This window comes from Myotis nattereri (genome assembly GCF_964212035.1).
Source record: "Myotis nattereri genome assembly, chromosome: 2".
NCBI classification, from domain to species: Eukaryota; Metazoa; Chordata; class Mammalia; order Chiroptera; family Vespertilionidae; genus Myotis; species Myotis nattereri.
In genome coordinates this window covers 152,393,996-152,418,016 of record NC_138076.1, presented here as the reverse complement: position 1 = coordinate 152,418,016, position 24,021 = coordinate 152,393,996, and the positions used below count along the sequence as shown (strand labels likewise).

The following is a 24,021-nucleotide window of genomic DNA, read 5'->3' as shown; positions in this document are numbered from 1 at the left end:
AAAATGTACCAATCAGAACCTAATCTGGGTGAACTGTAAAGGCAGAACCTAAGGTGGGGGCTGAGGAGGGTTTTTTAAAAAAACTATATTTTATTGATTTTTTTACAGAGAGGAAGGGAGAGGGATAGAGAATTAAAAGCATCGATGAGAGAGAAACATCGATCAGCTGCCTCCTGCACACTCCCTACTGGGGATGTGCCCGCAACCAAGGTACCTGCCCTTGACCGGAATCAAACCTGGGACCTTTCAGCCTGCAGGCCGACGCTCCATCCACTGAGCAAACCGGTTTGGCGAGGAGGGGTTTTAAGGGCAACAGCTGTTTGGTGTAAGGTATAAGAAAGCGGTTCAATTTTTTAATAACCGGTTTGGCAGTATAGTGCATATGGCTGGCTATCAGTCCAGATATAGGGGTTATGCATTTTTGTCTGCAAGAGCATCTCCTCCTGCTGAAAAAGGCTTTTCCACCCCATTTAAGCAATCCTATCTTATATAATCCATCTATACTAATAAAAGGGTAATATGCTAATTAGACCAGGTTGACTGGCCATCTTCTGGACATCTGACTTCCTTCCGGACAAAGCCATGGTGGTGGGGGCTGAGGCACAGGCAGTTAGGGGTGATCAGGTTGGCAGGGGAGAGCAGTTAGGGGTGAGATCAGGCCGGCAGGGGAGGGCAGTTGGGGGTGACCAGGCCAGCAGGGGAGGGCAATTAGGGGCAACCAGGCTGGCAGGGGAGAGCAGTTAGCAACCAGGCTGGCAGGGGAGGGCTGTTGGGGGCATTAGGCAGGCAGGCAGGTGAGTGGTTAGGAGCCAGTGGTCCTGGATTGTGAGAGGGATGTCCGATTGCTGGTTTAGGCCCGACCCCAGGGCCTAAACCGACTGTCGGACATCCCCCGACGGGTCCCGGATTGGAGAGGGTGCAGGCCAGGCTGAGGGACACCCCCTTTGTGCACAAATTTTGTGCACCGGGCCTCTGGTATTTGAATATTGCTATTCACGTTTTGCTAATGAAAAGAAAATAGGATTCTACTGAGCCTCCTATCTATCTACTCCAGGACTTCTGTGAGGATCAAATGAGATGAGGCATGGGAAAACGCTTCACAAACATCTGGTTAAACTGTAAAATGTTTGCACCTGGTTATAAAGCAAGTCTGTTTCCTGGGCTGAAGAAACTCTAAGGGTGCTATTCGCTAGGGAGAGGAAGCTGGGCATTGCTACGTGACATCATTACCCAGCAGCTACAGCCACTATTTCTGGGCTGGGCTGGGCTGTGGGCTGCATTTTGCGCCATGGGGTCTTGGCATCATTGGCTGCGATTTGGTGAGGTGTTGCTCCAGGGTGGTGGTGGGGCCCATGTCCCACTTGGGGGAAGCCAAGTGTTGGTTTGTCGGTGCCAGGTCTGTGGTGCCGTTTATTTATTTATTTATTTTTATTTATTTTAAATATATTTTATTGATTTTTTACAGAGAGGAAGAGAGAGAGATAGAGAGCCAGAAACATCAATGGGAGAGAAACATTGATCAGCTGCCTCCTGCACATCCCCCACTGGGGATGTGCCCGCAACCCAGGTACGTGCCCTTGACCGGAATTGAACCTGGGACCTTTCAGTCCGCAGGCTGACGCTCTATCAACCAAGCCAAACCGGTTTCAGCAAGTGCCGTTTATTTTTAAATGGCCTGTGCCGTCATGGCAGCTCCTGCGTCAGGGGACGCATCTGCCTCCTGGTGGTCAGTGTGTGTCATAGCTACCAGTCAGACGGATGGACACTTAGCCTTCTATATATATAGATTTTATGCTGGTATGTATTCACTAAATATCAGCCTTGGACATAATATGTGCCTTATATGAATGTTATGAAGATGAAATTTAAATGTAATACGCAGAGCTGTTCTCAAATTTTAACTCACTACCACTAGTACTACCAGAGCTTAAAACAGAAAGAATCTTACATTAGTAATTCTGTTTCATATTTTTGTCCTCTTGTTCATATTTTTTGTTTCTGAAAACAAGTTTTATTTAAATAAGGGTTTAAATACATAACATAACATTAAAACTGAAGGAGGGAAAAAAGAACACCCCAAAAATCATTTGTTTCTTTACTTCACATGGCATTGGGCAGCTGTTGCTAGGAAGCTGCAAGCTCTACAGCTAGCTACATGACTGACACTTCAGTTTGAAATTTGTTCCCTTGTCAAAAGTTTAACTCTGATAAGAAGGTTGGCCTCAAATTATGGTGTTTGGACAACAATTAGCTAGGATCTGTGTGGTCAAAAAGACCTGGGTGGCAAGCCACACGCCCTTACACCTCACTGGAGGGAAGGTGGCAGGCTGCTTGCTCGAAGCTCCATCACCGGGTCAGGTGTAGATCTGTGGTTGCGGAAGGCTCCCTCTAGTGGTGCACATGCCGCTGCTGCCTTACCCCTCTCCTCCCAGCTTCACGGAAGGCTGTTCAGGCGGTGACATTCTGAGGGCAGGGGACTCTGTGAGGAGCTTTGGCCAGGCATGGGCTTGGCTGAAACATCACGGTATTGCTCCGTTTCAGGCTGGACACTGCCAGGCGCCTACTGCTTGACCTCTGTTTAAATGAGGAACTTTAAGACTAGACAGCATGGCTCTTTTCAGTTTATTGCATGAAGGAGTTACACTAGTCCAAGTTAAAAGCAGACCCCAAATGGTTACATTATACAAGCTGTGAGGTTTTTAAACTTGTGACAAGGGACAGAAGGGAAATTCTACTCATTGCAAAGAAATCCTCACTTAAGCTTCTGTGAGCCAAAAGCACTTAAAACCCATGAACCTTCAGCTGGTCGTCCTTAGCCAGTCCAATCTCGACAAGGAACTGGCATATGTTCTTGCGCTGGTCACCCTGCAGCTGAATTACTTCTCCATATTCTGGATGCTCAATTACAGTACCATTGCAGGCAAATTTCTTCTTAAAGGCCTTCACTAGTTTCTTTTTATCGTAATCATCAGCGATCCCTTGGACAGTAGTAAGGGTCTTCCTGCCGTTTCTCTGTTGAATTCTTATATGGATATAATCCTCAGTGCCAGCGGGAAGCAGGTCATCACCCTTACTTGCATCAGCAAAGGGGTCGAAAGAGTGGAGGTTCTGGATAGCGGACATACGATACGATTCCTTTTCCTAGGTGGAAATGGCCTGCGGAAGGCTGCGGCGGGAGAAGGCGGGCAGGGGGGACGGAGCGTCGGGAAGCGAGGGGGGCTCAAAGGGGAGGTTGCTGAGTCCTCGGCGGCGGCTCAGTCACTGGGGCCCTCTTGTTCATATTTTATTTATTTATTTAAAATACGTTTTATTAATTTCAGAGAGAGGAAGGGAGAGAGAAACATCCATGATGAGAGAGAATCATCACTTGGCTGCCTCCCACGTGCCCCCTACTGGGGATCGAGCCCACAACACTGGCATGTGCTGTGACTGAGAATCAAACCGTGACCTCGTGGTTCATGGGTTGATGCTCAGCCATGAGCCACACCGGCCGGGCCTCTTGTTCACATTTTAAATTTAGCATTCACAAATCATCAATGAATACACAGTTATTTTATTACGAACTAGGAGCTGGCTTGTGGCTGGCCTCTCTGTTGAGGACAGGGTGTCTGGAACCCTGTCTCCACTCTCTTCTGTTGCTCTGGCTGATGCAGGGAATGAGGTTGATGTTCCTGTGATGAACTTGTATTCTGTTTGGTGAGATGTTTTCCTGCACCCCTTAGCAGCAATTCTTAATTCGTTTCTTCAGTGTTGTAATTTGGTGCTTTTCCATGTTAACTGTTTTCTCTTGAATTGTCAGATTTATATTCTGCTGTTGAAACTTTACTCAAAGAAAAGGACCTAGAGAGTGCAGAAACATCACAATTTATTGCATTTAGAAGGTAAAGCATTTGCAATATTTTAATGTCTTTAGCCTTTAAATCTTCTTATTAATATAGATACTGTGTGAATGAGAGTCTATCTTTTTTTTAATCCTCTCCGAGGACATGTTTTTATTGGCTTTAGAGAGAGAGGAAGGGAGAGGGAGAAAGACAGAAATCTTGATGTGAGAGAGAAATATTGATGTGTTGCCTCCCATACCTGCACTCTGACTGGGGATTGAACCAGCAACCTAGGTATGTGCCCTGACCGGGAATCAAACCCTCAACCTTTTTGTGTATGGGATGAATGCTCCACCCAATTGAGCCACACCAGCCAGGGCAGAATGAGAGTTTCTTCTAGTTCATCCCTGTTTATTCTCTGATTTTAGGTATTTCTTTGTTAGACATGCAGAGGGCATTTTCTAAGCAGGACTCTTTCTACCAAATATTATGTTTGGAAATGCACAGGATCTCTGATTGGGGCAAAGGTTTATGTTAAGATCAAATTTACAAAATACTTTTTTCCTGGAGAAAGTCTGGAGACTTTTATTAGAATCCATTATGTCATATTGTTGGTAACAAAAACAAGCACAAAACGGTTCAGGTGACCTTTGCATTTTCATGTGTTTCAGGCAAGACTGTGATGTCATTAACGACTGCTGTTGCAAGCACTACACAGGCCTCCGACACAAGTGAGCACCAAAGAGTAGGAACTTTGGGGATGGCCCTACCTTGATTCACTGTTCTTTTGTTTGTTTTGACATTGATCACTGTAGCCACATATTTAAACATTATGTTTTTTTATTCATTTGTGAAGTAAGATGATCTCTTCAATTAAATATCATATATACCCTAGGAATTGACTTTTTGGTAACCAGTGTAGTAAAAAAAATAGTCAAATTTTCCTTGTGGTTTCTAGATTGGCAAACTCCAGCTTCTCCGAGATGAGCCTGGAGAATTCAGGAGAATTTTTCACATTCTAATATGTGCGTAGTGTGTCCAAGAACTGTAGCAACAGGCTGCATGCAGAGAGCACCTTAGTGAACATCGATCAGAGAAATATGAGTGGAGAAAAGCCATTCTATGAACACAGGAAAAATTAACTCATATCTATTACATTTATCAATACCTTCTATTTATTAAGTGCAGAAAACTGAGAGATGTGTTAGTTGAGGGAATACACACACACACACACACACACACACACAGCACGTTAGGTAACCTACGAAAGGGTTAACAAGCACGAGATTGGGGGCATGTATTCTGGATTCCAGTGACTATGATCTTGGGCAGGTATGTGAAAGAGGGTACTTACACAGGATTTCCTCATAGAGTTGTAGTAAGGATAAATGAAATAATATGCCTAAAGCACTTATTGCAGTAACTGGCATATTGCCAGCATTTTTTCAATTTGCTGCTATTATTTTAATATGTTACAATTATTATCATAGAAATATGTATAAGTGTTGTAAGACCTGAAATAGGGTAGTGATAGGAGTAACTGCAGAAGAGAGGATGAATTTAAAAGGTGGAATCAGTAAGATATTTGGTAACTTTTTGAATAGAGAGGGAAAGAGAGACATCAGCATTTATGCCAAGATTTCTAACAAAAATTTGGCTGGACAGTAGTCTTGAATTTGAGGTGGTGCAGAAAGTTTATGTAATCAGGCCACACCTGTGGGAGTCTGATTCCTTGTTGAACTTTGGAGAGTAAAAGTGGAGTAAAGAAAATATGGAAATTATTTTGAGCATCAGATTGGATCTGAGTAGGAGTTAATGCTTAAACAAAATGAAATTAAGGTTTTCCAAACTTAATATTCTCATTTTCTAACCCAGAGACCATAAGAATAGACTTATATTTGGAGTTGGTCATAAAATTTGTTGTACCAGGAATGCATATCTCTTGGATTTACTGCCTGAAAATAACTTCAACAGTCAGAAAAGTAATGAACTAGAAGATGGTATGCCTCATGGTGTTGCTAAAAATAAGCATGACTTTGAAAGTGGTATTCGACTCTGCAATGGAGAAATATTTTTCATAAGACAGGTAAGTGATAATAGAAAAATAGTACCTTTTTACCTATTAGAGGCAGATTTTTTCTTTTTATTGCTCTATGATTGAATCAGAATCCCGAATGATGCTGGCTTTATAAAATGAAGGCTTTCATATATCTTTCTATCTATATATCTATATACAGTGTGTGTGTGTGTGTATTAATCCTTATCTGAGGACATGCTTAGAGGAACGGGGGTGGGGGGGAGAGAGAGAGAGAGGGAGAGAGAGAGAGAGAGAGAGAAGCATCGATGTGAGAGGAAGACTTTGATGGGTTGCCTTCTGTAGGTACCCCAACCAGGGATGGAACCCACAACCCAGGCATGTGCCCTGACCAGGAATTGAACTGGCAAACCTTCAGTGCACAGGATGATGCCCAACCAACTGAGCCACTCTGGCTGGGTTCTTATATTTCCAAGAAGACTTTGTGAAAAACATTTTTAATAAGTTTGAAGTGCTTGAGTAACAAAATCAAAGGACAAATGACATATTTTACAAAGCATAATTTCCTTGGTTGCTGCTTAAATATAGAAACTATAAAAGTAGTCACCTTGAATTTGTTCTCATTGTGGAAACACTCTCTTAAACTTATAAGCTTATTCTTTAAAAGTAGTTTTGCAAAGAGTATATGCAGATTTATATAGTTAGTACAAGAAATAAAATGTTTAGACTTCAAAATAAGAAAGACAACACATACTTTTCCAGAAAGCTAAGTTTCAAGGACCAAAAATTTCCATTTGTGTTTATTAAAATATTTGTGTGTGTGTGTATTTAGTTTTTGCTCAAGCATTGGTTTTAAGCCTTTTGAAAATTCTTAACAATTATACTGAATGTACATGCTATTTTACTCATAAGGTGTTTGCATGTGATGTTCAATCCAACCATAGAATATCTTTGCAGCGTGCATATTTGAACACATACAAAATAGTTCTTTGTTTTGATGACAGGATATAACTGATGTAACTTTTGGAAAGAGAAGATATTTGACCATTGATAATATGGCTGGTTTGGAAGTAACTGTGGATTTTAAGAAACTAATGAAACTTTGCCGCATAAGACATGCATGGGCAAGAACCATTCACACTTTTCAGGTAAGAATCAGATTTATGAAGCTGTTTAAAATAGCTTGCCAAGCCATAGAATTCCTTGTATTATTTTCTTCCTAATTTTTATTGCTTTTATTTTTTTAAATTAGGAAACAAAATGTACAAAAGCACAGAAAATGCTACACAAATGTAAACTTTCTACTCTTTTTTCCTTTAGAGTTGTCTTTCTGAGGAGCTAAGACATGCTAACTAAAGCCTCATCCTCAGGCCTTCCCTTCCCACCAGGGGTAGAGGGTCAGGACCAGCAGGACTGAGTTTGCCTCTTGCGTCCATCTCCACTGTTATTGATCTTGTCTTTATTTAAAATTTTGATATTTTGTTCATCATGGATCTTTTTGCTTTAAATTTTGCTTTTTAAAGATATTATATTGCAATATTTATCTTGATTGCTGAGTTTCTTGGCATCCTCTTAAATTTTATGTCCTAAGCAAGTGCCTCACTTCTCCTACCCTTGTCCCATGCCTTCCTACCCCTGTCAGAAGTTGCTTCTGCTCTGAATTTGCCCATTCACACAGAAATAGTGTCATCAAGATGTGCAAAATGGTATTCTAATGCTTGTAGATTTTTGTGACTTGCTTATTTTTTTATATAATCAACTATTATTGGGGTATAATTTGCATACATATTACAATTATAAAGTTGGATGAGTTTTGACAAATGTTTCCCCTTTCTCCACCCTTGTGAGGCAACCACTTTAAAAGAAAAATGTTTTTACTGATTTCAGAGAGAGGAAGGTAGAGGGAGAGAGAGATGGAAACTTCAGTGAGAGAGAAACATTGATCAGCTGCCTCCTGCACAACTCCTACTGGAGATCAAGCCCACAACCTGGGCATGTGCCCGGAACCCGTGACCTCTTATAGCATGCACTGACGTCCAACTAACAGAGCATCACCGGCTGAGGGAACTACTTTTTTTATTTTTTATAGAGAGGAAGGGAGAGGGATAGAGAGTTAGAAACATGGATCAGCTGCCTCCTGCACATCTCCCTCTGGGGATGTACCTGCAACCAAGGTACATGCCCTTGACTGGAATCAAACCTGGGACCTTTCAGTCCGCAGGCTGACACTGTATCCACTGAGCCAAATCGGTTAGGGCGGGAACTACTTTTTATTTGGGAATAATTTTAGATTTGCGAATGAGTTGGGAAGATAGCACAGAGAGTTCCCATATACTCTTCACCAGTCTAACCTCGGACCACGTTACAGTTAGTGCAACTTACTTTTAAGCTCTACTTTAATGCTCTTAAATTTTCATAAGTTATTAGTGGCTCTGTTATTTACCTCATTGTTTTGAGCTCCCCTCTCTGAGATTGGAATGTTGTTTTAATGATGAAGTTTCCTCAGCTTCCATTTTTATGCAGAAAAATTTAGGTCAGCCTATATCCTCTACGAGTAGGCAGACACTAATTAGTGTAGGATTTTTATTTTTTAAGTGAATGGTGTCATACTTACCCCATCTCAGTTTCAAAAAGAATTTGAAATAGCTACAGAAATGTCCACAATTCAGCATAATGTTTAAAAAAAGATAAAGAAATGACATCAAGTGGAAAATAAAGGTAGGGATGGTGAAGGATTCCTGCTAGGAGTGGATTGGAATGCTTATACACACACCAACCTATTTGCTTGCTAATGCAGTAGATCCTGGGACAGAAAGAAGTCACAGTGAAAAAATGCTGAAATCCAAAGTATAGAGTTTAGTTAATAGCATTGCACCAATAGTAATTTCTTTTTGACAAATACCAAAATTATATAAGATGTTAACTTAAGGTCGATTTGGCCTTAAATTCCCCCAAACAAGAGAGAAACAGTCAGTTGACTGTTTCTATTGGATAAAAACAACAACCATTTTTGAAGATGTGCAGTATTTGTGGCCGTGAGATCCTGGAGAAATTTCTTCCATGATCTCTATACTTCTGAAAACTCATATCATTCAGTTCTAGGACATTTTCTTGAATAATTTCATTAAGATCTCATGTCCCGAGTTTCCTCTGTTTTGGCTTTCTAGAACAGTGGTTCTCAACCTTCCTAATGCCGAGACCCTTTAATACAGTTCCTCATGTTGTGGTGACCCCCAATTTCATTGTTAGAAATTGAACATAATTAAAGCATAGTGATTAATCACAAAAACAATATGTAATTATATGTGTTTTCCGATGGTCTTAGGCGACCCCTGTGAAAGGGTCGTTCGACCCCCAAAGGGGTCGCGACCCACAGATTGAGAACCGCTGTTCTAGAACCTCAGTTATGTTGGACCTCCAGAAGTGGTTATCTCAGTTTCTTATCAATCCCTTTTATTTTCCATCTCATTATCATTTTGCTGTATTTTCTGAGAGAAAGTAAACTACATATTATGTTAGAAGGTGGTAGATGCTATGGGAAAGGGGTGGGGTGCAGTTTTATTTTATTATTATTATTATTTCCTCACCTGAAGACATGCTTAGAAGTAGAGAGGGAGGGAGTGGGGGAGAAAGAGAAAAAAAGAAAATCAGTGTGGGAGAGAAAACTTCAATTAGTTGCCTTCCCTGTGTGAGCTGACCAGGGATTGAACCTGCAACCTGGGTATGAGCCCTGACCATGAATCGATCCAGCAATCTCGCGGTGCATAGGACAGTGGTCCACCGGGCTGCAGTTGTAATTTTAAATTAGGTGGTCATAGGCCTCATTGAGAAGGTGGCATTGGAGCATAGACTTGAAAGAGGTAACGAAGTTAACCATGTGGGTATCAGGGAGAACATTCTAGGTGGAGGGAAGACATTCTAGGTCAAGGTCCTTAGGTGGGAGCCTGTCTGGCATATTTGAAGAGTTGGAACAGCCGGGAGGCCAGTGTGGGCGTGACAGGAGATGAGGTCAGAGAAGTAATGAGCGGGAGGGGGTTAGAAGGATAGGTGACATCCACGGGCCTTCTGGGACTGTGTATTAGTCAGTAGAGTAGCCAGATCTGGCTCTCTGCCTGTTTTTGTAACTAAAGTTTCATGGGAACAGTCACATTCATTTATATGTTGGCTGTGACCGCTTTTGGACTATACAGGAAGAGTTGAGTAGCTGCCGTAGAGACCATCTATCTACAAAGCCTAAATATTTATTCTTTGACCCTTTACAGAAAAAGGTTTTTGGACCCAATGCTAAAGTCCATATAGACTTTCAGATTCTCAGTCTATAAAATAATGAAGGTTTAAATATTAATGGTTTGTGTCGATTCATACAAGTTGTAAGTTTTAGAATAAATTTAGAGAATAGATGTGTATATAATTAAAAGTAAATGTACAAAGCGTGCCTCCCTAAGAAGTTAATAATAGTGTTAATAATTGAAAGACGATTTAAAGAAATGGACATGTGGCTTATAGCAGGTGACTGAAGAAAAGCTAAGAGTCCTTGTCCTGCCTTCTGAGCCCACCTTTGGCAAGATGTTGCAATTTTTATCATCATTCACTCAGTGAGACACAGAATAAAGAACAGTGAGCAGAATAGAAGTGGTCCCACCTTCACAGAGCTCACAGTCCACTGAGGAATACAGTTACGAAGGTACCCCCCAGGCTAAGAATTCTGTGGTAGAGGAAGTACAGGGTGCTGGAAAGTATAGGGACGGGGCAGGAAGTGAGCCCAATGGAGGCCATGGACTGAATGCACGGGCAGAAACACGGAGAGATTCCTTGCGCTAGAGGCAGCGTGGCTCATGGGAATGGAAAGGGGAAAGAAGGAGGGAGTGGAGCAGGGCCGAGGCTGGCTCTTGAAGGGCCATATGAGCCATATTAAGGAGAGACTTTGAGATCCTGGAAGCCATTATTTTTTTTTTAATTTATCTTTCTTGAAAGTATTACAGATGGCCCTAGCTGGTTTGGCTCAGTGGATAGAGCGTTGGCCTGAGGACTGAAGGGTCCTAGGTTCGATTCCGGTCAAGGGCACATGCCCAGGTTGTGGGCTCTATCCCCTGCAGGAGGCAGCTGATCGATGATTCTCTCATCATTGATGTTTCTATCTCTCTCCCCCTCTCCCTTTCTCTCTGAAGTCAATAAAAATATATTTAAAAAAAATAGGAAGTATTACAGATGTCCCCCTCTTCCCCCCATTGACCCTCCTCTCACCCCTTCCCACTTCCTCAGGCCTTCACCACACTATTGTCTATGCCTTATGGGTTATGTATATCTACACTAATAAAAGAGAAACATGGTAATTGGCGTACGACCGCTACCCTTCCCATTGGCTAATCAGTGAGATATGCAAATTAACTGACAGCCAAGATGGCGACCGGCAGCCAGGCAGCTTAAACTGAACATGAGGCTTGCTTGCTTCAGTGACGGAGGAAACTAACGTTCCCCGCCTCCCTTACAGGCCTCTGAGTGGGCAGTTTGAAACATAGTAACATGTAGAAGCTAAAAAAAACTCCAGAAACCTGCTTTCAGCGAGCTGGGATCTCAGAGCTGGAGTCAGAGCTGGAGTTATACATTGTTTCGATTACCTACTTTCAGCAGCGGAGGCCTAAGAGCTGGAGCCTCAGAGCTAAAGCTGGCCCAGAATTAAAAAAGAAAAAAGAGCCGAAACCGGTTTGGCTCAGTGGATAGAGCGTCGGCTTGCGGACTGAAAGGTCCCAGGTTCGATTCCGGTCAAGGGCATGTACCTGGGTTGCGGGCACATCCCCAGTGGGAGATGTGCAGGAGGCAGCTGATCGATGTTCCTCTCTCATCGATGTTTCTAACTCTCTATCTCTCTCCCTTCCTCTCTGTAAAAAGTCAATAAAATATATTTAAAAAAAAAAAGAAAAAAGAAAAAAAGGAGCGGTTGGGAGCTTCCATCACACGCCAGCCTGAAAACAGCCCTTAGCCCCTCACCCAGACTGGCCAGGCACCCCAGTGGGGACCCCCACCCTGAAGGGTGTGTGACCAGCTGCAAACAGCCCTCAGCCCCTCACCCAGGCTGTCCAGGCACCCCAGTGGGGACCCCCACCCTGATCTAGGACACCCTTCAGGGCAAACCAGCCAGCCCCACCCATGCACCAGGCCTCTATTCTGTATAGTAAAAAGGTAATATGCCTCCCAGCACCGGGATCAGCGGAGCTGCGAGGCCTCCCGGCACCGGGATCAGCGTGACAGGGGGCAGTGCCCAAACCCCCTGATCGCCCTGCGGCTCTGTGTGTGACAGGGGTTGGGGCCACAACCTCCCTATCTGCCCTGCTCTGTTCGTGACAGGGGAAGGCGCCCCAACCTCCTGATCAGCCCTGCTCTGTGCCTGATACGGGGGAGCTCCCCAACCTCTGATCGCCCTGCGGCTCTGTGTGTGACAGGGTGCAGCACCCCAATCTCCTGATCGGCCCTGCTCTGTGTGTGACAGGGTGCGGCGCCCCAACCCCCCCTCCCCCCACGGGCCCTGCTCTGTGTGTGATGGGGTAGAACCATAACCTCCCCATCGGCCCTGCCCTGAGTGTGAGAGTGGTGGCGTCCCAACCCCCTGATCGGCCCTGCTCTGTGGGTGATAGAGGGCAGTGCCCCAACCCCCTGATCCGCCCTGCTCTGTGTATGACGGGGCAGTGCCCCAACTCCCCTATCGGCCCTACTCTCTGAGTGACAGGGGGGAGCTCCTCAACCCCCTGATGGGCTCTGCTCAGTGTGTGACGGGGTGGCACCACAACCTCCCCATCCACCCTGCCTTGAGTGTGACAGGGGTGGTGCCCCAACCCCCCAATCGGCCCTACCCTGAGCGTGACTGAGGGTGGCATCCCAACCTCCCAATCCGCCCTGCTCTGTGCATGACAGGGGGCGGTGCCGCAACTCCCCAATCGGCCCTGCTCTGAGCCCGACCAGGGGCTGCACCTAGGGATTGGGTCTGCCCTCTGCCACCTGGGAGCAGGCCTAAGCCAGCAGGTCGTTATCTCCCGAGGGGTCCCAGACTGCGAGAGGGCACAGGCCAGGCTGAGGGACCCCCCCTCCCCCCCGAGTGCACAAATTTTTGTGCACCGGGCCTCTAGTCTATAATAATAAAAGTATAATATGCTAATTAGACGGGACATCCTTCCGGACCTTCTGGACGACTTTCCAGACAAAGTTGTGAGGGCTGAGGCAGCTGCCGCAGTTGCCTTGGGCTGGGGCTGCTAGGGCCAAGCTGCTTGCACGAATTTCGTGCATTGTGCCTCTAGTATGCATATAAGTTCTTTGGTTAATCTCTTCCACTCCCCCCCACCACCACCTCCCCCTTTCCTCTGAGTTTCGACAGTCTGTTCCATGTTTCCATATCTCTGGATCTATTTTGTTTTTCAGTTTATTTTGTCATTAGATTTCACATGTAAATGAGATGATGTGTTACTTGTCTTTCTCTGACTGGCTTATTTCATTTAGCATAATACTCTCCAGGTTCCTCCATGCTGTATCAAAGGGTAAGAGATCCCTCTTTTTTACTGCTGCATAGGATTCCATGGTGTAAATGTACCGCAGCTTTTTTATCCACTCATCTACCAATGGACACTTGGGCTGTTTCCAGATCTTAGCTATTGTAAATAGCGCTGCTCTGAACATAGGGGTGCATACATTCTTTCTGATTGGTGTTTTGGGTTTCCTAGGATATATTTCTAGAAGTGGGATCACTGGGTCAAATGGCAGTTCCATATTTAATTTTTTGAGGAAACTCCATACCTTTTTCCACAGTGGCTGCACCAGTCTGCATTCCCACCAGCAGTGTACTAGGGTTCCCTTTTCTCAACAACCTTGCCAGCACTTGTCATTTGCTAATTCGTTGATGGTAGCCCTTCTGGCAGGTGAGAGGAGATACCTCATTGTCATTTTAATTTGCATCTCTCTGATGGTCAGTGACTTTGAGCATGTTTTCATATGTCTCTTGGCCATCTGTATGTCTGCTTTGGAGAAGTGTCTTTTTAGGTCCTTTGCCCATTTTTTAATTGAATCGTTTGTCTTCTTTTTTGTTAAGTTGCATGAGCTCTTTATGTATTTTGGAAACTAACCCCTTATCAGATGGATCATTGGCAGATATGTTCTCCCATACAGTGGGATCCCTTACAAAATAAAAAGAGCCATTAATGTGTTTTAAGCAGAGTCTCTGTGATTGAATTTGCATTTTACAAGTATCACTGTAGCTGCCTTGAGGGCAGAGGAATGTAGCAAGTGTGAGTCCAGGGACACTGATTATGAGGCTTTGGGATTTTTCTCATGTTACTTAAATGAGGAGTAAGAACTCGGCTCAGTTTAGGTAGACATTTACCTGTTTAGGAATACACAGTGTGAAGTCCAGAGGAGCAGTGGTGCTGTGTATCTGTTGAATGTATTTAGCATTTCTCTAATCAAGTATCATTTAAGTCAGTTTCTGAGACCGAGCAGCACTGGAAGGTAGCATTTGTCAGACTTTTATCATCTGAAGAGTTAGTTCAAACTCCTGGTGTCTGCGGAGATAGAAGTGCTTGCTGTGCAGAAGGTTGCTTTTTGTTTTAACTGCAGATCTGTGTTTTCCACGTGCCCATCTCGTCATCTGTCTCCCCACAGGTCTTCTTTTGGCGGGGAATGTGGGAACATTAGGGGAGATAATGGTTCAAACCACTTCTCAGTTCCTGTTGGCGCAGAAAATATAGGGGCTAAGAATAGCTACAAAACGATGCTTTTCTCAGTTAATGGTGACATCCGGCATTTTTCTTGCCTGTACCATTCTTGGCTTGCTAAACTTTTGTTTATCTTGAAAAAAGTAATGAATGGTTCAACAATGGGAAAATACAGAGAAGTAGGACAAAAAAGTGATCCATAGGCCTTTCATTTTGGAGACAGTCTAGTTATAATTTTGATAGAATTGCCTTCCTTTTTTGTGATTTATTTTGTTTTGTCACATATTTATGTTTATTTTATAGGTACTTTTTTGGATCAGAGTAATTTTATTTTGTGTTACATAGCTGTAATCATATATATATTCCATTTTTAAAGTTATATTTTTAAAGTATCTGATGTTTGCAATGTAGTATATCATGTATCTATATGTAGATACTTGATATAAATATATATAAGTAATATATATATTTGACCACTGGATTTTTAAGATGTCTGTCTTTTGTAATATAAAGTAAGAGTGGGATAATACATTTATACACAAGCTCATACAACCATTTTATTTTTTAAAAAATATATTTTTTATTGATTTTTTAGAGAGGAAGGGAGAGGGATAGAGAATTAGAAACATCGATGAGAGAGAAACATCGGTCAGCTGCCTCCTGCACACTCCCCACTGGGGATGTGCCCGCAACCCAGGTACATGCCCTTGACCGGAATCGAACCTGGGACCCTTCAGTCCGCAGGCCGACGCTCTATCCACTGAGTCAAACCGGTCAGGGCAATCATTTTAAATTATTCCATTATTTGGCGCTGCACACAGACTTTAAAGTTTATTTCTGGGTTTGTACAAGCCAGCTGTGGATCCGTGAGACCTAAAGTTCGTAGCATAATCCGGAAACGCGAGTGCTTGGGGAATGGGGGGGCTGGGCCCCACCCCTAGGAACAGCCCGGCGGTAGTCGGTGCTGGGCGCCCTTGTCTCCTCTGCCTCTGTGAGCTGAAGACACGAGCCTGTGCGCAGTACTGAGTCCCGGTGCGCTGTTCCCTGCCAGGGGTCTGAGGAGCAGACCGTGGTCTACGCGGTGGGCAAGGCGGGCCGCCAGGACTGGCAGCACGTGTACACGGCGGTGACCCGCGGCCGCAGCAGAGTGTACGTCATTGCAGAAGAGGCGCATCTCCGGAGCGCCATTTCCAGGAACAACGTCCGCAGAAAAACCCGTTTAAAACATTTTCTGCAAGACCAGCTCTCCTCAAGCCCTGCGTCTCCGGCGGAGGGTGCGTCCCCGTCCAAGGGCCCCGAGGACAGCAGAGGCGCCAGCACCCCGCCGCCAGCATCCCCGTTCCCCGCAGCCGCCGCTGACTCGGCGACCGGTGATGGCCAGGCCTCTGCGGCTGCGTTCGAGGCATTCGCCTGCCCTGGCGGCTGGAGAGGACCTTTCCCTGGTGAAGTGAATGCAGGCGAAGATCCATCCCAACCGCGAGGATCCAAAAGAACCTGTGCCATGGCTGCTGAAAGTCCCAGCAAAGTCCGCATGGTAGGAGTGATGTTCTCACGCGCTTGGCGTTACCTAAATGCCGCTCGCCGCAGTTGCTGATGTTGCCGGGGCGCCTGCCTTTCTGTCCGTGTGGCGTTGGCTGTAGGACGTGAAACAAGCGTTTTCTCACGTCTGTTACTCCTCTGCTGCCCCGCTGGTCCTGGTGGTTTCTCCCTCCGCACGAGGCTGGCATGCCAGGCGGCCTCAGCGATGGGCTTGCAGGAGAGGCTACTGTGTCTGCTGCACCTTCTTTCTGCAGATCCTTCTCACCCTCCCCTCCCTGTTGCAGGCCTGGTCTCACTTGTCTCCTCACAGCTCCATGGAAGCGGCTGGTTCCAGTCACCTGTCAACCTGAGAGGCCTGTGCCTAGGTCTTGTTCTTGGCTGTTTCCCTGACATTTCTAGTAGTTTTACACGCTGCCGCAGTTTCAGTGGTGCCTGATCTCACACCTCCCCCACCTCTGTCTCATCGCCCCCTCACCTCTTCACTCCCGGTCTTGTGTCTTAGCTTCCCTCCCTCTGACGGACACACCTCTCCAGGGCTCAGTTCTTTGTTTGAGGACCCTTTCCACTCTCTAGGTTTCAGCTGTCACCTTTGCACTGATGATTTGTCAACCAGTAGTCTCAACTGTGCACTGCATTCCAGGTGTGGGGGACTCAGTGGTGAGTGACAGCCCCCACTCTCGCACTGCTGGCCTCGGGTGGGGACAAAGGCTGTGCTTCCCGAATGCTCTTCACACTGAAGAGGAGGGACGAACCAGCTCCCCTGGCTGCAGCTTTGTTCCTGATTGACTTTCTGGGACCACGGCCCAGCATCTGACTCTTTTTTTCTGCTTTCTCCACTTCAAACAGCATTCTCCCTGTTACACAAGCCGGACTCACCTTGCCTTCGCCCTCTACCTCCAGCTGATAGATTTATTGCAGAATGTAGCTCTCAGGAATTTCTTTCATTCTATGAAGTCTGGGCAATTTTAGAGCCTTACTTCATTTTTTTGGATGATTGCTGACCCGCTGCCTTCCCCCCTCACTCCCATCCTCCTAGAACACTCTGCACCTCGTTACCAAATTCACCCCCTTAAGTGCTCAGCTCTTTCCCGTGTTAAAAGCCTTCAACTGAAGTTCCGGACTGTCTAGCTTGGCATTTGAAACCTTGCACAGTTTGACTCCAGCTCTCGGCATCATTTTATTTCCCACTGCTCTATTCCTGCGTTAGTCCAGCTAGTCCTCATCCACTGAAATGAACCAAACTTACTCTCATTTCTTCCTTTTGGCTTTTGCTGTGCGACTTGGTTTGGATGTCTTATTCTCTCTGCCTGCCCTCGTTTAGCATTTGATGGAAGTTTGGATCCTCTTCTGGTCGCTGACCTAAATGTGGAGGGCGGAAAACAGCCCCCTCTCTGACTTTGTTGACATTATAGTCTACCAGTGGGTCATAGGCAGAAAATACAAGAGAAATAAAAAGTTCAGGTCAAGAAAGATTCTATGACGAAAAGAAAGGTAATGAGGTAGGGAATGGTGGGAGCCGGGGCTGAGGAGGGCGGCAGGAGGTGCTACTTTGCCATGGGAGTCAGGTAAGGCCTTACTGAGGAGAGCACATGTGAGCTGACCAACCAACAGCCCCGTGAGGCTCAGAGAAGTGCCTCCAGGTGGAGGATACAGAAGAGGCAAAGCCTGAAGAGGGAACGGCCTTGTTGGAAGGGAAGCTGCCGATGTGCCAGTGGGTGAGGAAGAGGGTGTGTAGGTGGCGATGCTGGAGAGATGGCGGGGCCGTGGGAGGGAGGTGGGGATGCGCTGGAGCTTTAGCACAGGGGTGACCCTCTGTGTGCTTACAGTCAGCCCATGGGGCTGCTGTGGAGAGTGAACTGTGGAAAGTGCGGTGGGAGCAGGGAGGCCAGTCAGAAGGCTGTCGTCGGGAAGGTGTAGGGAGGAGCGGGGCGGTGATGAGAAGCGGAGAGATGCTGGATGCATTCTGCAGATGGAGTCAACATGACCTGCTGATTAGATGTGAGGGGGTAAAACAAAACGTTATCCAGGCTGGTTTCTGGGTTTCTGGTTGAAGGAACTTGGTGAGTGGCAGGACCGCTTCCTGGGATGGCAAGGCCTTGAGAAGAGCCGGTTAAGGTGGACTCACTGAGGAAGCCAGTGGTGGTGGGGGGGGGGGGGAAGGGGGGGGTTACGGCTTCAGGGTGGATTGGGGTGGGCAGTGGTGGGTGGGGGGGTTAGGGCCTCAGGGTGGGTTGGGGTGGGCAGTGGTGAGTGGGGGGGTTAGGGCCTCAGGGTGGGTTGGGGTGGGCAGTGGTGAGTGGGGGGGTTAGGGCCTCAGGGTGGGTTGGGGTGGGCAGTGGTGAGTGGGGGGGTTAGGGCCTCAGGGTGGGTTGGGGTGGGCAGTGTCCATGTGGGAGTCATTTGCATGAAGTGGTACTTAAAGGACTAGGAGAGTTAATTTCAGGAGAGACCACAGACAGGTCTGGCAGAGGAGGAAGAACTAGCAAGGGGCCTGGAAAGGTGTGAGGGAGGGAGAAGGAAAAGCGGGGTGGTGGGAGGGACTAGGAGGTGGGCGCGTGGGGGAAGCCATGGGGCAGCGTTTCTGAGGAGAGAGGGCTGTGCAGCAGAGAGAGGGTTGTGTCTGGATGGACGCCCTGTGGTCGGGGAGCACGTCTTTATTTTGGAGGGCGCATTAAGGCATCCTAGGGTGTTGCTGGCACGGTCCAATGGAGAACAAGGAGTTGATGATGCAGAGACGGGCAGTTGCAGGAATGGTGGCCGGAGGTGGGTCAGATGGGAAAAATCACGAGTGTGTAGGTGTTGCCTTTAGATGCAGTCGGGGACGGGGACGCTTCTTCCACTGCAGCCGGCGGAGCGGCGCGGTGTGCTGCTGGGTAGAGCGTAGGGCGGTGTTCTCAGCTGATGACCTCCGCCTCTCTTCGTAGTGGAGTTGAGCTCAGTTTCTGTTTTGTTCATGAAACCCGCCCTTTCTCCGAACCAGCACTCTCTCCTGTGTACAGCACGTGCAGCCAGTTTGACTTATTGAGGGCAGCATGCTGGTCCCACGGGAATAGCTCAGACGTACTTGGTGGTTGTACGAGGAGTTGTGAGTCTGTGGCATTCCGGCCTCTAAATAAACCGGGCCCTCAGGGTCTGGTTCTTTCATCTGCTCAAGTCCTACGTGTTCTGTAGCCCCCGCTGTGCGAGTTCCTTCGAGAATCCCTTTCAGAGGCAAGAAAAGACCCTTTTGAATGTGTATAAGGGAAGCAAATGTCTACTGGGACCTATTTTTGTTTTTAGAAATAACCCAGTCCCATAGTTTTATGAATCAGATGATCCAATTTGGATAATAGCATTTTGTGAAAAAAAGAAAAGGTGGATTATGAATTATCTGGGTGGTTAAGTTGCTTTCTGTGCCGGCAGCAGACTTGCTGGGGCGAGGCTCAGGTGCCCAGGGCTGAGCCGTAAAGCCGGGATGGAGCGGGCCACTGTGGGAGCCCAGGGGAGCAAGTGCCCACAGAACCCGCCTCTCCTGGGCCGAGTTCCGGGGAGAAACGTCCACAGACCCCACAAGGGTACGCAACAGTTAAGCAGTTCACTGGGCATGTGCCCGGCAGAGGGTCCAGTTGGGAAGGACTGGCACATTAGGCAATGCCAGTCTAGAACAGGGCATGTAAGGGCAGGGCGGGCTGAGCTGAGGACAGTGGGAGGGGGAGAGGGCTCCTCTACAGAGAGTACATCCGCTGCAGCCATGGAGAGCCCGGAGCGTTGGAAATCTGTGGATTGACATTTATGGAGGTGACTCTGACTGGAGTTTAGTAGATGATGGTTAGGCAGAGGCTAGGGGCTGAGTTCCCAGCAAAAAGATGCTTTGAGTAGCTTGTACAAAATGATTACACCCTAAGTCAGGTGGCAGCAGCTGGGGTGGAGAAGAGACGCTGAGGGGTACAGTCGATGGGACTTACTGGTCAGTTACTTACATAGGGGGGTCAGGCCTGAAGGTGACTCCAGGCTTCCGGCTTGGGCGTCCAGATGGGTCCAGGTACCGTCCGTCAGGACTGGGCACAGAGGCTGAGGGACAGGTCTCGTGGGGAAAGTGATGCAGTTGGACATAGTGGGGAGGAAAAGTTTCTTGTTTTTCTTCTTAGTAGCAGCAGGCCCACTGCTGACTCTCAGCTTCTGCCTGTACTCCATGGGATGTGGACTTTCCATCTCAGCAAAGCATCTCTTTTTCTGAAATGAAATGTGTTAACTCTTAGCAAGACCATGGGGTAAGGAAGGCTCTGACTGGAGCAGAAAGCGAGGCCGCTCCGGGAAAGGATCTGTTTCTGAAAGTGCCTGGCGATGCATTTCTCAGCAGGAACATGGTGCATGGCTGTGGTTTCTGTGGGGGTGCCCGGGGAAGGTGGCAGCGCGATCCCTCTTCAGCTCGGAGCTGCCTCCGGCTGAGGCCGGCATCGCAGAAGACCCGTGAGCAGAGTGACGGCCCAGTGCCGGCTGATGCCGCGGCAGGAGGGCAGCCGCGCAGCCACGCGCTCCAGCTGTGGATTCCTTACAGGGTTTGCCGGAAGCATGTGGTTGACAAGAATCCCGGGAAACGTGGACTAGGATTGAAAGCTTCAAGGCTGGCGAATTAGGAACCTGGGTTTTCATGACTGTAGGCTTTCGGTGCACTGAGGTGTGTTGTTTCTAACGGGCCGGATGCAGTGCCAAGGGCTGCCACCCCCTTGCTTTGCACTCACATTGCTGCACGGGAGCCCACCGGCATGTGATTCCTACAGATGCCGATGCCGGGCGCTCCGAGGTGGCAGCGTGTGCTTTTCCATGGACTCATAGCTTTGGCTTTTGGAAAACATCCTAAAGGAAATGTTAACCTGATTTTTTTCTTTGTCTAGCTTCCCCCCACCAAGAAAAAGGGGGAAAAACAGAAATCTCCCTTTAAACGAAAACACGTGTGCAAACATTCTCAAATTTATCACATAAAACAGCGATTTCCAGATTTTTTGAAGGAAAATGACATTTTAAATTTAAAAATCTAGGAAAGACATAATCACATAATTCCTGAAAAAAAGGTAGCCTTTGTATTAGGATTCTCTAGAGAAAGAGAGCCAATAGGATATGTGTCTGTCTGTCTATGTATGTATCTGTCTGGATTTAGTTTAAGGAATTGGCTCATGCCATCGTGGAGGCTGGCAAGTTCAAAATCTACAGGGTAGGCCAGGAGCCCAGCAAAGACTCGTTGGCAGCTGGGGAGAGGCTGATGTTTTCTCTGTCAAGGCCTTCAGTTGATTGAAGGCCTATCTAGTCATGGAGGGCAATCTGCTTTACTCACAGTCTACTGATTTAGATGTTAATCTCACCTAAAAATTACCTTCACAGAAACATCTAGAAATACATTTATCAAAGTAAATATCTAGGTACCATGGCCTGGCCAGGTTAACACAGAATGTGTGTGCGCATGACCATTGACTTTAGCTTGGCGATCACTGACTGTACCAAGAAGATGCCAGTGGCATGGCAGTGTTCCATCTTGCCGCACCTAGGGCCGGCGTCATAGACGTGCAGCTTAGGCAGTCATCCAGGCCTTTGTGCTTAGCAGGATCCCACTCTTGTTATCATGTTCTGCAGGTATCATCTTGAAATTCTTGATTTCTGAACACGGGACCCTCATTTTAATTTTTTACCAGGTTGTCAAAATATATAGTGGGCCCTGTCCACACCTTTGGAAACTAGGTATATGGACTCATTCAGCAAATAGTCCCTTCGCCATGCCAGTGCCAGAGCTGGGGCTGGGGTACCGCAGCGAGCAAAGGCAGACGGGAGCCCACAGGAAGGAGCGGACCCTGCTTGCTCTGGTCTGCGTCTTCCCAGCGATGGGGGAATGTGTCTTCTTCCGCAGAAGCAGTCGGGGGGGGGGGGGGGTGGGGGGGAAGAAGTGCAGAGGGCAGACTGACTACACTTTTACAAAACTAACCTTTTTCTTTTCTTTTCCCCAACAGATGGAAGAATCATCTCCACAAGTGTCTTCCAGACTTCAGAATTTGAAACTAAATAATTTAACCCCCAGGCGACTTTTCAAACCCGCAGATAATCAAGAAACTTAATTTTATTTTGGATTGCTCAAAATCATTTGTCTATTTTTTTTCCATTCAAAACAAAATGAACATCATTACTTCAAACTATCAAGATAAAAGAGGATGTCTATAACCGGAGTTCTCTTTTAAGGTGTTTGTGCTAGCAGGTGTTTTAAATTCATTTGATCAACGAAAACCTTAATGATTTCAGTACCTGTCATCACGAGAACTGAGAGCACTGGACATAAATGAGGGAAAATGATGTCATATATATTTTTAAAACTCTGTACTTTCAAAAGTGTTTTATTTTAGGGTAATGCCTTATTGACTTCCACGATCATTGTGCATGATCCTCGCCCACAGGATGAAGCAGTGGTAAAGATACACGGCAGCTGCATCTTACCGCCCCAATTCCAGGATGGCGTGTCTGCCCCAAAGTGGTCGCCCCTCCAGGCTGCCCTTTGCTCCGTCACTGCGCTGGCTCCGCCTCACCGGGACTTCCTCCTGGAAACCCCTTTTGAGTTGGGAGCACACTGGTTTTTATTTTCTTAATTTGAGATACAGTGGATGTGTAGCATTGTCTAAGCTTAAGGTGTACAATGTGTTGATTTGATACTTACATTTTGCAATATGATTACCACTATAGCATTAACTAACACCTCTATCATGTCACATAATTATCATTTTTGGGAGGAGCACATTGTTTTGAAGACACTCTACTTTGGAAAAAATTTTTCTCAGTGATTTTTCTTTTTCTAGAGTTTTATTTATTGTTAAATAGTAAAATGAATAGTTAAGATTTACGTATTATCCCAGTGTTTTAAAAATAGCCTTATTGAGATAAAAATCACCTACAAATCACCCATTTACAGAGTTGAGTGGCTGTTAGTATATTCGCAGTTGTGCTACCAACACCACAATCAGTTTTAGAATATTTTAATATAATCTCCCAAAGAAGTCTTATACCTCTTAGCTCTCATACCCTCATCCCCTCCAGCCCTAGGCAACTGCTAATCTATTTGATCTCTACAATAGGCTCTTTTTACTTCTTTGATTTGCATAATATTTTCAGACTTTATATTGTATCATGTATCTATCAATGTGTTTCATCTCTCTTTTTAAAAAAGGGATAAAACCAATTATGTATAAAAAGCTAGCATTGTTTCTTTTATTGGGTAGATGTCTTGGGTAATCCAGTCAAGGACAATCACTCAATCCAACTTGAAGCCTGTGTCCTTCGTGTACCGCGGGAAAAACTGGCAGCATATACTGAGGCCATTTCTCTATCAGACTGCTGGTTTGAGCTGATGGGGCATGATTGGGACCCCTGGCTGACTTGTGCAGGTGGCTCCAGAAGAGTTCAGGTGACCCTCTTGCTTTCAGTGATGCCATGAAGCAAAGAGCCTTCATCTCTTTTTATTACTGAGTAATGTTCTGTTGTATGGATATAGCACATTGATTCATTCATCAGTTGATGGACATCGGGTTGTTTCTACTTTTGGGCTGTTTTTAAAAAAAATTTTTTTTATTGATTTCAGAGAGGAAAGGAGAGGGAGAGAAGAGATAGAAACATCAATGATGAGAGAGAAACATTGACTGGCTGCCTCCTGCACACCCCATATTGGAGATCAAACCGACAACCCGGGTGTATACCCTGACTGGGAATCAAACCACGACCTCCTGGTTCATAGTACAATGCTCAACCACTGAGCCACACCGGCCAGGCTACTTTTTGGCCATTATAGCTAATGCTGCTATGAACATCTGTGTACAAGTTTTTGTGTGGACATATATTTTCATTTCTGTAAGGTGTATACCTAGGAGTGGAATTGCTGGTTCTTCCTGTAACTCTATGCTTAACCTTTTGTTTTTTTGTG

At 46.1% G+C, this 24,021-nt stretch overlaps 2 protein-coding genes across 2 annotated transcripts in view; one reads left to right on the top strand and one right to left on the bottom strand.

Moving 5' to 3' along the window:
- Positions 1–23,286, top strand: part of HELB (DNA helicase B) — a gene marked incomplete at its 5' end in the record, with an annotated part of 49,612 nt that extends 26,326 nt beyond the window's left edge. Inside the window, 7 exons of the mRNA XM_081082296.1 lie at positions 3,800–3,881; positions 4,493–4,552; positions 5,697–5,907; positions 6,861–7,004; positions 15,604–16,086; positions 16,665–16,748; positions 22,070–23,286. Coding sequence (XP_080938422.1) covers positions 3,800–3,881; positions 4,493–4,552; positions 5,697–5,907; positions 6,861–7,004; positions 15,604–16,086; positions 16,665–16,748; positions 22,070–22,174 — 1,169 coding nt within the window. The 3' untranslated portion in view covers positions 22,175–23,286. The remainder of the gene's footprint in view (positions 1–3,799; positions 3,882–4,492; positions 4,553–5,696; positions 5,908–6,860; positions 7,005–15,603; positions 16,087–16,664; positions 16,749–22,069) is intronic.
- LOC308512696 (eukaryotic translation initiation factor 1) lies at positions 2,111–3,241 on the bottom strand. Its single transcript, XM_081082297.1, has one exon. The coding sequence runs from the start codon at positions 3,121–3,123 to the stop codon at positions 2,782–2,784; it is 342 nt and encodes a 113-aa protein (XP_080938423.1). The 5' UTR covers positions 3,124–3,241; the 3' UTR covers positions 2,111–2,781.
- Positions 23,287–24,021: the final 735 nt, after the last annotated feature.

What these genes read in the sequence shown, in the direction of transcription:
- LOC308512696 (XM_081082297.1), bottom strand. Translation starts at nt 3,123, where the DNA reads ATGTCCGCTATCCAGAACCTCCACTCTTTCGACCCCTTTGCTGATGCA.